We start from the raw sequence: 14,906 nt of genomic DNA on the forward strand, positions 1-14,906 counted from the left end.
ACCCCTTTGTCGAAAAATTATATTATTTTTAGATGGTTAAAGTAACTTTTTATGTATATGTAGTAGATGTCGAACCTCATTTGGCTACTTCGTATGTCTATTTCTTCAATTTTTGAACCCCCTAATTGATAATTCTGGCTCCGCTACTGACTCTAAGGGAAGACTAAACATGGACACGTGGCAAAATTTCATTCGTCGATTTGATATTTAATAATTATTTGGTCGGTAGATAAAATTATGACGTAGACGATATGGACACTAATATCTCAAAAGTATGACAGAAGATATCTGCATATCATTTATTATACATCGGAGATATATGTATTCTTTTTTCCTAAAAAAGAATAATTCCCTACTTCACTCCGTCATTAGGGATCCATAGTGTTCCACTAGCTTGACTCAAATCCTTAATCTATCGATTGAAGGCAAAAGTGCTCACTTGTTCCCTAGTTGAAGTTGTAATGATGTTTATATAAACTAATTCTTCTAAAATTTTGTGACTATTAACAATGTGGACACTTTTAAAAGGGAAACTTTTTTTTTTTTGGCTCTTTCTTCCTCTCTGTCAAAGTCTTGAGATCAGTGCTTTGAACCAAGAATTCACGAGATTTCCCTGAAATCAGTGCTTTGACATTCATCTTTCTCTGCCCATAAAAACACCAAACTTACTCACTTTTCCCAAAATGACTATTGCAAAAGAGTCTTGCCACTCTCACAGACTACTTCTTGAAAAAAGACTCTATTTTTATGACTATTCTTCTTTCAGTTTTTGTCACCTTGAAGCCCCTTTTGTTTTGTCTTCATTATCTATTCCTGTTACATAGTTGTTTCTTGCAACTTCTAGTGAAAAAAGACTCCATTTTTATGACTATTGAACTCAGTTTTTGTATTTTTAGTAGAAAAGACACTATTTTTATGACTATTGATCTGTAGTTTTTGTCACCTTGTGAAACCCCTTTTACCTTATTTTGTGAACTTTAGTAAGAAAGACTCCATTTTTATGACTATTTATCTTTCTGTTTTTGTTACAATGAAACCCCTTTTGCCTTTTCTTCATAATTCATTCCTTTTTCATAGTTTTTTCTTGTAATCTTTTTTTGGTTCCCATGGGCTTGGAATTTCACTTTCCTTAACTTAATCATGCAAGGTTTTCTGTAATTGAAAGTTCATTTTCTTGGTGTGTGGATTAATGGTTGTCTTTGTTTGATAGATTCATGAATTTAAGATTACCCTTTAGAACTCATGTTTCTGAATCAGTTCATGCATTTCTTGAAATCAAATCACACATTCAGAAGAAAAATCACCTTCTGAAAGTGTGTTTTGAGTTTTGACACTTTTCTAAAAAAAGGAGCTGTATTTTTTGGGTCTTTTTTCCATGGCTACTTGTTTTAATCCTTTTAGGCTAAGAAGGTCTAAGAGTAAAACATTAGAATTGCCTTCTTCATCTTCAAGAACTCAGTGGAGTTCTTGTGATATGGAAACAATGGATAAGAAAAGATTTGATAGTTTAGAGTCATGGTCAATGATATTAGAGTCTGATAATGTTGAAAGTTGGGAAGTTTGTAAAGAGGATCAAGAAGAATGGACTGCTGATTTGTCTCAGTTGTTTATAGGTAATAAGTTTGCTTCTGGTGCACATAGCAGGATTTATAGAGGAATTTACAAGCAAAGAGCAGTTGCTGTGAAAATGGTGAGGATTCCAACTCATAAGGAGGAATCTAAAGCTAAGCTTGAACAACAATTCAAGTCTGAAGTTCGTCTGCTTTCGCGTTTGTATCATCTCAACATTGTGCAGGTTGCAGTTCCTTTACATTACAGAATGATGATTTTTATGATCTATTATCGTGTTTACTTGTAATGATAGTTATGCTCTTTTCGTAGTGTATCATGTTTACTTGTATGTGTCTTTATTGCACGAGGGTGGCATCCAGGCTGCCTTGCACACACCTTGACTGTCCTATAGTGAAAGGGTCAGGAAACTGTACTCACTGTCTCAATTTATGTGACACTTCTTGCTTAACTTTGACCAACATATATTAAAATGTTCTTTTTAATCACATTGACACGAGAAGAATTGCAACTTATAGTACTTTTACATAGTTTTTGAATATCTGAATTTTAAGTCGAAAATTATTGAAATTGGCTCTCGTCAAGCAAAAAGTGTCACATATATTCAAAGCGCAACTAGAGCAAACATATTTTTTTTTAGTATTTTGTACAAACTTTTGGATCTGCTTAACTTACTTTAGGTTGGAAGATTGAAACTTTTGAATCCCCATGTTAAAATTCTTGGCTCTGCCAATGTCTACAGTGTACTTGTTTTCTCTCGGTAGCATTGATTCCTATGTGATCTTCCCACCAAGACTTAGGCAGATGGAAAAAAGTGTTCTTTTGTCTCATGTTTCCTTGTAGTCATGTTGTCGGAATAGTAGAAATATTTTCCCCCTGCATTTAGTACTATGCAAGACAGTTCTTTACTAACCTTATTAAACACTTACAGTTCCCAACCCTTGTGGAAGCTAAGTGTTCATTTTATAACTGTATTTCAAAAAGAATTGACTAACTAAATATGCTAAAAAAATAACTAGAGAATTGTGACATAACCTGTTAGTAGTAACACATGGTTCTTCTTAGCACAAAAACATTGATGTCTAGTATTTGTTTCGTTATTAAGGAACGTACTCCTTCGTGTGTATTTTCTCCGTTGTTCTAAATACTTAACTTTCTCTGATGGCTAGCTTATCTTCAGCTTGAATATTTGGACAAAATGCTTGAAAAGGCAGAAATATAATAGATTTTATGACTTGTTCTGAATCCAGTGAAGTTCCCCGCGTTCTGTCTCTAGGAGGTTTTTTTTAAATTCATCTTCCCTCTTTTATCTTCATTTGTCAAAATTAATATGCTGTCCAAGACCATCAGCGACATCAAAAAGACAAAAATGAAATAGGTGGGCAAGTAGGCACGAGTCTCGTTACCAACACACACTTACTCCGACTCTGCCTAGCAGGTGATGAAGTACTCTGGAGATGAAAGTGAGAACGTCTGAAAAATTGCTGGCATTAGTTAGGGAAGCAGCCAGAAACTAATTCAGGAAGTGATTAACTCTTTGCATTTCCCGAGAAAAAGTTCTGTGTAATATGCGATCCTTGACTCGTAGTGTAATTCATAAGGAAGAATGATCTTTGATTATTTAAGCTTCCCAGACGGGCACTGGCAGTATAAAAGAAAATATTGTTCATTGAGTAGTTCTGTTGTGTGGGATCTTTCAAGTTTTTAGCTTTGTTTTTGTCCAACATTGGTGCGAATCCAATGCCCCGAAAACCTAAGGGTTCCTCCGCAAGGTTTGTCCACGGAGGTTGGTCCAAAGGAACGGATGAGGCTAGGTCCAAAGTTTTGTTTCTGTTAATGAGTTTATCAATTTGGATTCTATAAATTTTTGCAGCTCCTGCTGATGCATAATCTACTGTGAAATGATAATTTTTTTCTTACAGTATATCTTCTTTATCTACAGTTCATTGCTGCTTGTAAAAAGCCTCCCGTATACTGTATCATTATGGAGTACATGTCACAAGGAACTTTGAGGATGTATCTCAACAAGAAAGAGCCTTATTCACTTTCCATAGAAACTATTCTGAGGTTAGCTCTCGATATATCACGAGGAATGGCATATCTTCATTCACAAGGGGTGATCCATAGAGACCTCAAATCAAGTAATTTGCTTCTGAATGACGAAATGCGTGTCAAGGTTGCAGATTTTGGGACATCATGTCTTGAAACACAGTGCCGGGAAGCCAAAGGAAATATGGGAACTTACCGTTGGATGGCGCCAGAGATGATTAAAGAAAAACCTTACACTCGCAAAGTTGATGTATATAGTTTTGGAATTGTGCTTTGGGAGCTCACAACAGCTCTGTTGCCATTTCAAGGAATGACACCTGTGCAAGCCGCTTTTGCTGTTGCGGAGAAGGTTAGGTTCTAAAGCTGATTCTCTAATAACTGAATTTCTGGTTGACTTTCCTTTTAGACTTCTGGACATATTTTTGTTTTCCTTTTCCCATTCATTGGAAATTTGATGAACTTATTAGCAAGAACAATTCTTCCTCGTCCTATGCTCGATTGACTCGCCAAGAACGAAAGTGACCTCCATTTTAAAATTTACTTTGTTACCTGATGACGGGGTCCCTAAATTTTGCCCTTTGTAAGTTACAAGTAGAGGAAGCATACTAACTAGCACCTTGTTGAACAGATGACATTATTTAGTACTTTAAGCCAAAAAAATATGTATTGTTCAGAAGAGTTTTTGTGCACCCCTTCTTATGCCGTCCTTTGATGAGTAACCAGAGAAACTCGTTTTCTTCTCAGCCTTGAGCTGAACTCTAGTTCGTTGTACAATAGGTTCTTCAGAGATAAAGTTGTTTCAACCATGACTTCTTCACACAATAAGAGTGTTTCATATGCTGAAAATCTCTCAAGAAGATATTGGCTATTAATACATCTGAAAAGTTTGAAAACCTTGTTGCTCAGACTCTTTCAAAATGTTACTGGCTGCGTGTCAATCCTCCAAAACTAGGGCATTTTGGAGTGTCAAACACGGGTGTATCAACATTTGGAGAGTCCGAGCAACATAGGACTTTGAAATGCTCTTTTTTTCATTATTGCTCCTAGTTCTTGATGTATATGATGTGGGAAAAGGCATGCTTGGACACAGCATTATTACAAAAGCATCGCTTAATTATCAAATGCTCTCTTCTCTATGACACCCGAGGTCACTCATTTGGAATAAAACTCCAGATTCCCGATACCTAGCAATAGTCTCCTTTCACTATTTAATGATGGTTTGTGTCCCCTTTAGGGGCGCATAAGCATGCATGATGAAGTGTCCATGGAGGTTTAAGTGTTTCCAAATATAGGACGGTGCATGAAACACAATGATCCTAAATTCGGTACAGGATTATTTCCAAAATTTCGATAATAATAAGAGAATTCATCTTCGAAATGTTATGGAGAAATCAAAAAGGAGGAGGTCCTAGTACTGATTTCTTGTACCTTTATATGTGGTATAATTTTCTATATACGAAGTATAATCTTCCAACGAAGGGTGTTCAACTGACCACCCTTCGGTCTAATATAGCTCTGCCACTGGACCTCTACACATTAATAGAGCTAACTTGTCCATTGCCTGACAGAGCTAATAGATATATTGATCTGTTTTTATCATTTTTATTCTATATTCTTCCGTTTTATATAGTTTTTTCACTAATTTACAGAACGAACGACCACCTTTGCCTGCCAGTTGTCAACCAGCACTTGCACACCTCATAAAACGTTGCTGGGCAGCGAACCCCTCGAAGAGGCCAGACTTCACAGACATTGTTTCTGCTCTAGAGAAATACGACGAATGCATCAAGGAAGGCCTTCCACTGACTCTCCATTCAAGACTAGTCAGTCGGAACGCGATTCTTGAACGATTGAAAGGCTGTGTATCCTTGAGTTCATCTGTAATTATACATGTCTAACTCTTTTTTACCAAACAAATAATTGTAATGTGTCTTTGATCATCAAAGCCTTTTGGTTCTCCAATAGGTTTAGTAAATTACAACTTGTATATAAATATTAATGTGTAGTTATCAAATTTGTGATGTTTAACATTATTGTGAATGGTCTGCTGGTGGCATTTCATGTATGTACCTAATTATATATGTTTCCCTTTTTTTGGACTAATTTGTGATAAAGGTGGTTGTTGAGTGGTTGAATATCGTGGAGAATTTAAAATTTATGAGTTTCTATAACGACCTTAGTTACTATTGTGAGTTTACAGTTAAATACTTATAGATACATGAACATATTCATTGTAATCTTGGGTCCGGAGAGGATTCTCTGTGGAATAAAGAGATTGTTTTCAATAGACTCGGCACAATAACACATTACCAAAACATGCTAGAAAAAAATAAAGAGAGCAAAATGAATCCGATTATTGATAGAATCGGGGCGGATTCAATCTATAGGCAAATGAAAACTCTATCTTTTTTGAAAAAGTTACTGAATTCACGTGAACTCGAACTCGTAATGTGACTTTAGATTCCCTAGTTGAATAAGCTCTTTCAAGAGAGATTCTACGAGGAAAACATTATTGGTATCTTGAACTACTAAAATATCATAAATTATTTCATTGTATATTTTATTTTAGGTGCGCCAACTACATCTTGAATAGTGCTACATCAACTACGCCTCAATTCGAAGTAAGTGAAAGTTCGTTATATGAATTTTTATTGGTCATATATTACTTCATGTAAATGCAATCCAAAATCATTAGTATACCTGAAAAATAAAAATAAAAAGAGTAATTCAATTTCAAACACGTTAGAATCAGCTATATAAATTCTAATGGATTATGGTATTTCATTTTAATTAAGTCAATAAATTAGCAATGAATTTGGTAGGCAAGTGTCTTTTTTTTAAGAGTTAGTAGACTTTCAATTCAGCTAAAGGAGTTTTTGAGTGGTTGGGTAGACTCTTTTCAAACTATTAAAATATCATAAAATTATTCTATAGTGTAATTGAAGTTTGGCTTATTTTAAATCAATAATAGTATTAATTAATTAAAGTGAGTTTCAATAATTAAAGCTTTGTGTATTTTGGGATGATGTGTATATAGTCTTATTTTTATTTTGTGATATTTTTTTTTTTATATATTATCGACTCAAGTAAAATATATCAACATCAAAGAATGGAAAGAAAATATAATAATAAAAAAGTTGTGCTGAAAATAACGTAGAAAGACTAGTATTAATAATAAAATAATATAATAACGAAAGCAAAGAAAACAATATAGTAGTAAAAATAAAGAAAAGATAGTATGAAAGTAATTATATATCCGATTTGGCCTATGGACGAATATGCAAGCATACGTTTCATGCTTGTTTTAGTAATAGCAATGAAATTTCCCAATATCATGTTAAGAATAGCTAGAATTTTCAGAAGAAGATGTCATTCGTTTGATGAGAAATAAAAAGGAATATCGAAAATTCGAGTGGCTGAAGTTGAAGCAGCTACTTTCGAAGTAATTAAAAGAAAAGCAACGACTGGAGTGAGAGAGTCAATCGAAAAAAGAATTCCTCACTTCTTTCTCTCATTCAAAATCGTGTATGAGACTTTCATCAAAGAAAACTAGATAACACTTACCTACCTCACTAACTAGCTATCTTAATTCTCGATATCTGAATTATTTTAGTTATTTAGAATTATGTCTTCGATAATTTATCAAATAATATATAAAAATTAAGATGCTTTAGAAGTTCACATTTTTCAATATTGTTGTTGACTTATTTTCAATTGTAGAATTGTTGAACAACAAGTTGACTCTAATTTTTGGTAAAAATTCTCATTCTCAGACTTAGTCTTTTAGGTTTTATACAGTTTGGACTTTTTCATATTTTTTTTATTGACTAATTATATTCATAGACTCCCATTAATGACTTTTACTATTTTATTTTATTCTAATTTTTATTATAGTAAAACACGTTAGAATATTTTCTTACTTGTTAATTAAGATTAGTAAGATAAAACCTAATCTTTTATAAGAATTTAATGTTTTTAATAAAAATTTGCCAGACATTATCTCTATTCTCAACTATATTTCATTAGTCTAAAGAATTAACATAAGAATTTATGAGTTTAACTTTTAAGATTAACCATAAAATTTATTATATTTTGTGGATTTTTCTTTTTTTGAATTCTGAAAAAAAAATATTAGTCAAATTCGTCAGGCAGATATTTAGAAAAAGCTAAACAATCGTAATCATCATGAATTCAAAAGTGGCAAAATAACATCCCAAAAATGTTAAGTTGATCAACCATAGGTTTGTCTCTATTTGAAGAACTTGCATTTGACCAAATCAAATTCTTTCCCTTTTTTCATTAATAGATTATTTCTTTTTTTTGTTAGAGGTAATTTATTTATTTTGAAGCTTAATTAATTAATTTTAAATTTATGTCAAGAAATTTTGTTTTAAGAATAAAATATTCTTTATGATTCAGAAGATGATTCTGTTCTCAAAACTTAATTTGAAATATCTATAATTAAAATGAAGAAATACTTATCAGTTACTACCTAATATGCACAGTAAAATCGATATCCTAGAAAAATTAAAGGAATTTACTAACTAGTAAATTCTTGATTTCATTTTCTTTCGTTTATACAAAAAGTATATCGATATTTAAAACTTATTAATCTGATTAAATTAAAAAGCCAAATAAGGCCAATAGAAGGTAAAGCATATGTCGATATTTTTATTTTTATTTTTAGAGTACAATTTCTTTTTTATCTGAACACGTATTTATTCTAAGATCGTTTTAAATAATGTTATGATACGGTAAATGAAGCCTTTAAAGAATTTTGAGGTTTGTTTTTGTTGTTTTTAGCTATTATTATATAATATATGCTCCCCACAATAGTATAATTTTCTAATATGATCCAAGGCATAACTATAAAGTACCATTTTAAGAAAATTATACATATAAAATTAATTTTTTAAATCATATATAATTGATATTAAATTCTATTTATTCTTTCTATGTATATTATTTTTTACATATTTCAAATCTATTTAATAAAAAATTCGTTTCGTCATAATATATATATTGGTGTCCGAAATTCACATTGGAGCTCCGAGTAAATTCGATTCGTGCATTGCAGGACGCCAGGCCCATTTAGAGGTGGTGCTTCCTACATAATTTTCTTTATAACAGATTCAAACCCGAAATCTCTAGTTAAGGATGAAACACTTTCACCAGTGCACCTAAATCTATGTTCGTTCCGTCGTTATATATAACGCTTCCTTCCATGCAGTATATTTGTTGGATATGGTGACAATTATTAATTTACCTATTTATTTTTCTTGGTTTAACTCAATAAGATAAGATCTTGTCAAGTGATTGTGGTGACAAAGTTACAAAACTCTAAATTGGATAAATCTAATTTGGAATATTGTAACATATAAAGTTTTGTGTTATTTGGACCCATTATGTTATTTTTTTTCATAAATATTTTACCCCACACACTATGTAATAATACAAGATAAACCAACATATATAATTATTATTTTTCTATTTATTATGTTTAGAGGTGAATTTAAAATTTATTTAATCTGAATAACGTTATATAAAAAAAAAATATTTTAATGGACATGATCAAACGATTAATATTAGAGTTGATATCTTTTTTTAAATATAAAAGCAGGCATGATCAATTCAGAAATGATGCTAATTAGTTATGAACTTATAATAAGTTCAACTCAAACTCAACATTTATTAAACAATATTAATTCTTGTTTAGCTCATTGTTTGACTTCATTTAAAAAAATTTAAAGAGTTTTAATTCTCAATATAGTAATTTGGTGTTCCATTTGGTATTTGGCATGTAACGAGGACTCAACTAATTTGAATTAGTCCCGAAAAAATTCACTTTGAGGGGTAAATCGTTTTCTTATCAAAGACAATTTCATATTCAGAACTTAAATCTAAAATTTCTATTTAATATAGGAGAAATTCTACCACTTTACCACAACCTTTAGCAGTAAGAATTAGTATATTATTGCTCTTACGTAATGAAATAATTAATTTAATTAGAATAAGTAGTGAGAAATGAGACAAAATAACATTTGTTTTAAGTGTTTAATTATTAATAAACTCTAACGTGATTAAAAATTTTAAATTCGAGTAAGAGAAATTAAAGTAAGACACTAAAAAATCACATCGAATCCTAAAAATTACAATACACGATTTAGAATTTGACTGAGAATAATTCCTTTTTACCCCTCTTAATTCAAATATTTGACATTTAACCAAATGTTAGGAATTTAAACATGTGATGTGTGTGTCTAATTTTAAAGATAACGTGTTATACTTTTACCGCTAAATCAAAGATAAATTTTACCAAAAATAAAAGTAAAAAACACAATAAAAAGAAAGCTTACTTGGAATTTAAATAATTATGTAAAAAGGAAAGAATAAATTCCCCCAGGCTAAGACTCAAAAAAGAAGAATATTTAAAAGGCAATTTTGGAATTAAGTGTCTTAGTGCTATATATTTTAGCTTTAATTCATGTTAACTTTGCCCACCTTGTTAATGCTTTGTTGACATCATTTTTTGACAAAATAAAAATAAAGAGCAATTTTTTTGGAAGAAAAAAATAAATAAAGATGTGAAGTCTAGCAAATAAAATGTAAATAATCATTGTAAATTAATTTAGCCCTAAGAAACTCATATATATATATATATATTACGATAATAATTGATTTAGATTTATATGGTCTACAGATTAATTTGTTAAAATAGAAAATGTTCATTCTAAATGTATAAATATCTAATTTTAGGTTTATCATTTACATCATATTAATAGTGTGAAAAATTTAAAAAGTTTTATCGATTTCAAAATCAGGCATGTGACGATGAAATTTAAAGATAACCTAACTTTATACATGAATATACGTATAATTAAAGTTCAATTATTTTTTTTCTATATTTTATGATTCATTTATATTAGCTTGTCTTTTACTTGGTAGAGAGGGGGGCAAATATTCTACAAATAAGTCAACTTGCAAATAGGTTTCAACTAATAAGATTCTCAATGCTAATTGAAGATTAACAAGAAATACTGAGATTATTTCAAGGATTAGATTGAGACAATTAGTATTTCCTTTTTTCCAAGTGTCCCTAAGAATATATATTAAAACTATGATAATACAAAAATTGCATATACATATATGATCATCGTATAATGCTTCTTATGTTTTAATTTACGTGGTACGCTTTGAATTTTGAGCAGACAATATTTTGATCATGGATAGAATATTTAAAAATAATTGTAAATTATATAAATGTACTATAAATCATAATATAATTGATAAGTCAAGATATAAAAAATATAAAATTAAAAAAAAAGACTTATTTTAATTTCTAAAATCAAAAGATATCACATTAATTGAGACGGAAAAAATATTAGATAACTATATCACATCAAGATACGAAAGTTCCATTAATTGGATTTATTGAACTTTTTTTTTTGTTTTTCATTTATCACACCAAACTTACTATAGACAACCAAAATATTCAATTAAAGTTGGTAGTGTTAGTATTACCAAACCCACAGAAACACTTGGTACTATTATTATATTATACATTCTTTTATATAATAAAATATAATTGTGATGTCCGAATCAAACTGTGACATCTAAATAATATTATTCAGTATTAATTATCTCTTTCTAGTATGAGTATCAAGCAACTTTATCTACAAATACTTGAAATTATAGAAAAAAAAAATATCAATTAGCATTTTTTGTTCGTTTTCTTAATAATCATAATGATGTCTATATTAACTTTTGAGTCGAGAGTTTCTTATAAAGAATTTTTTTAATTTTATATGTTTATAGTTAGGTCTATAAAATAAGAGTAAAATCCACACATATCTTATTAATATTACGAGATATATGTTATTTTTTTATCAACATAAATATCGTACAACTCTAACCACCGAAATTAGAAATACTAATAGATTAGTGCATTAAAAAAATGAATAAGGCACAAAAAAAGAACCAGAAAACATGAGTGTCTGAGTCATTCCTAACAATATGACAAAATTTTGAAAAGTATCGTACTTTGTTTCCTCGAGCCATGAAATATAAAAAGAAACAAAATACTATAATATAAAGTTTTTTGAATATTATTGCACAAAAATTATTTTACAAAAATTACTGTTATTTTCTTTGGGCCAAGTAAAAAGTTTCCACCTTTCTCTATATCCAAGAAAGAAATTTCAAATAATGTTCATCTTTTTTTATTTATTTCAAACCGTCCATGGATGACCAAAAAATTCTCTAAATTCCCATCTTATTATCAAAATAATTCACATAAATTTCATTTAAAAGATTTTAATAATTTATTTCTATTAAGCATCTAAATACAATACAAAACTTCTTATTAAATACTTTTTGTTCAATTCTTTTCATAAAAATACTCTTTTTGCTTACTTTTTAACCGTTTATTAATTATTACGTTAAAATTTTAAAAACTCAATTAATTAACTAAATAAATTTTCGCCTTATCGATAAGAGTTAGATTCAATCTCCTCCCTCATTTTTCTTTCCCATATACCCAAATATCCCCAAAAAAGTCGATAACAAGAATATAGGTTAAAACCATTTTAACTATTTAAAATATACTCCTCATTTAACTTTCTTTTTTTCATTAAAAATATCTTTATATAAATAGATTAATCACTTAATATATGTTAAAATTTAAACCAAAATATCTAATAACACTTTATAATGTGTTTAAGCGCTCAACAAGAATAGTCTTAATTAGAAATCTAAAATCTAAATGAAAATGAAAAATATTACTACAAATGATAATACAACAATCAATAAAGATCTAAGAAACTATTAACCATAATGAAACTAAAAATTAAAATCAATCAAAATGAAGATGTTCATTCAAGCTATTAATATTTCACATTATCAACTATATGGTATTTTACATTTGGCCAAAAAAAAGATAAAACCAAAATATTTATTGGTATTACTTTCACTAAAAATTATTTATGTTTTAACCTAAACTACACCATAACTCCATAAGCAACATTTAACATCAAAGATATATATATATACAAAATGTGAAAAATAAGAAGAAAAAAAACAATGAAGTTGATCATTCAAAATTACTACCCAATATTTTACATTGTGAAGTAAAAGGGTATTTTACAGACCAGAATTTCAAAAAAAAAAGAAAAACTATTATGAGATGATTAAAGTGGAAATGGAGATAGAAAAAAAAATTAAAAATAAACCAACCTAAAATATTTTTTTGAAAATTAATTCCAAAAAAATATTTTTTTTTGTTTTTAGGTCCAAACACTCCAAATCCTTTCACCAAGAAAACTCACAAACTTTCTTACAGTTCCCTTTTCAACTCCACCGGATTCATCTTCGTAAGCGCCGCCGCCGCCGCCGGAAGTTTCCTCAACCGGGTCGGATTGACCCGACCCGAATCCAGACACTGACCCGGACCCATTTTTGTTCAAAGATAACTCAGATGATGACTTTTTCAGCTCAGTAGAAGACCCAACATCACCATTAGATGACCCGTTTAGTTTCAAAGACGACCCGTTTTGCTTCAAAGATGACCCGTTTTTGTTTCTTCGTTCTTTTTTACTCTTTTCCTTTTTGCTCTGCAACCCATCTTCATAAGCATCAAGAATTTCATGAATAAGCTGTCGATTTGGTGAAGAATCCCATTTCACCCAATAACTCATATAACAGCTGAAACAATAGCAGTTAAACGAGCTCAAATGGTCAGCACCGCCATGAACGCCGCCGTGAGCAACGCCGTGTACGGCGGAAAAACTTTTCGAACCATTACCACCACTGGATTTCTCGGAACCTGAGTTGGGTGTAGCTGACTTGAAGTGGGTATTCCCCCGACTACCCGAAAAGTCACCGGAAAGTTCGCCGGAAAAGTCGCCGGCGACGGGGTTTGATGTTGGAGGAGATGGGTTTGAGGTGTTAGACTTGTGGGTAGTTCTCCGATTACCGGAAAAATCACCGGAAGAGCAAGAAATGAGATAAGCTAAGACTTGTTTGTCTTCTTGAGATAAAGCTGCAGCAAGAGTGAGAATAGCAACTGGTAAGAATGAAAGTTGGTCAGAGATTAAAGGAGGAGATGGATGAACTGTGCCTTTTCTGTAAAGTTTCTTCATAGTTTTTTTTTTTGATAAAAATGGAGGATTTGTTGTTTTTTTTGAGAGGTTTGAAGGTGGGGTAGTTAGGTAGGGTGGGTGGTGTAGAGAAGAAGAGAAGAGAGAATAAGGGTTTGTGGCTTGTGGGGACTTTGAAGAGTTTTTGGTAAGAGGAAATAGGGCATAGAAATTGATGACATTATTTTTTTAGAGGCTTAGTAAAATATACATACATATATTAAGTTAGATATAAAACTCTTTTAATTATTAAAATGAATAAGTAAAACGAAATATCTATTTTTAATATAGGAATTGAGTAAATGAAGCAAAAGATATACTCTATCTGTCTCATTTTATATGTCACTTTTTGGATTTCAAGAGTCAAACAAATCTATCTTTGACAGTGAACTTTTCATAATCTTTTAAATATTTTGAATTATCACTTATTGTGACTCATGATATTTTTTAAATAGTTTACAAATAAATAAATTTCATTTCAAAAAAATTAAAGATCTCATGCGCAAATGTTCGATTGAACTTAAATTATTTGATTCTCAAAGCATAAAATGTGTCGTATGAATTGGGACAGTGAGAGTAGTAATAGTTGTAGCCATTTATCGATAAACCAATATATATTAATATACAAAAAAACTAACGTTTAGAATACAACAACATATTTAGTAAAATTTCATTATATTGAGTCAGAAGAGGTTAGAGTATACATAAATTTTACATGTATCTCGTGAAGATTGAGAGATGTTTTTCGAAAAATTTATGAAATAAAGACGAATATTTTTTATTTTCACTATATTAAACGAAAATTTGGCACCTTTTTTGGATACTGTTCAATTTATTTGTCTTATTTTTTTTTCCAGTGTGTTCTAGAAAGAATGTCTCTTCTCTAATTTAACAATTTAATAATTTTAATATTTCATGTGAAATATTTAAGATACTAATAGTAAAGATCAATACATGTATTTTAGATTTAAAATCATAAACTTAAGAAAATAATATTATTTTGTTGAATTTTGCACCTAATTAACTAAAAACATTTAAATTAAAAATGGAGAGAGTAACATATTAGTTCACTTAGGTAATGTTTCACTATAAAATAGAGCAAAGAGTTTTTTCTTTTTAAGGGTGGTAGGGTTTGTGGTCTTTTTTTTTTTTTTT

At 30.0% G+C, this 14,906-nt stretch overlaps 2 protein-coding genes across 2 annotated transcripts; one reads left to right on the forward strand and one right to left on the reverse strand.

The window, feature by feature from the left end:
• Window positions 1-506: 506 nt before the first annotated feature.
• Window positions 507-5,674, forward strand: LOC107003073 (serine/threonine-protein kinase HT1-like). Its single transcript, XM_015201321.2, has 3 exons — window positions 507-1,795; window positions 3,512-3,967; window positions 5,268-5,674. The coding sequence occupies exons 1-3, from the start codon at window positions 1,376-1,378 to the stop codon at window positions 5,514-5,516; spliced, it is 1,125 nt and encodes a 374-aa protein (XP_015056807.1). The 5' UTR covers window positions 507-1,375; the 3' UTR covers window positions 5,517-5,674.
• A 6,998-nt stretch (window positions 5,675-12,672) lies between these two features.
• Window positions 12,673-13,935, reverse strand: LOC107004614. The gene has a single exon (XM_015202889.2). The coding sequence runs from the start codon at window positions 13,752-13,754 to the stop codon at window positions 12,900-12,902; it is 855 nt and encodes a 284-aa protein (XP_015058375.1). The 5' UTR covers window positions 13,755-13,935; the 3' UTR covers window positions 12,673-12,899.
• Between the last annotated feature and the right edge of the window lie 971 nt (window positions 13,936-14,906).

This window comes from Solanum pennellii, chromosome 11, assembly GCF_001406875.1.
Source record: "Solanum pennellii chromosome 11, SPENNV200".
Classification (NCBI taxonomy): Eukaryota; Viridiplantae; Streptophyta; class Magnoliopsida; order Solanales; family Solanaceae; genus Solanum; species Solanum pennellii.

Excerpts from the sequence above, each read along its gene's own strand:
- LOC107003073 (XM_015201321.2), top strand. The coding sequence starts at position 1,376 with ATGGCTACTTGTTTTAATCCTTTTAGGCTAAGAAGGTCTAAGAGTAAA. Across the intron at positions 1,796-3,511 it reads ATCATCTCAACATTGTGCAG|TTCATTGCTGCTTGTAAAAA; the intron begins GTTGCAGTTCCT and ends CTTTATCTACAG. Across the intron at positions 3,968-5,267 it reads CTTTTGCTGTTGCGGAGAAG|AACGAACGACCACCTTTGCC; the intron begins GTTAGGTTCTAA and ends ACTAATTTACAG.
- LOC107004614 (XM_015202889.2), bottom strand. The coding sequence starts at position 13,754 with ATGAAGAAACTTTACAGAAAAGGCACAGTTCATCCATCTCCTCCTTTA.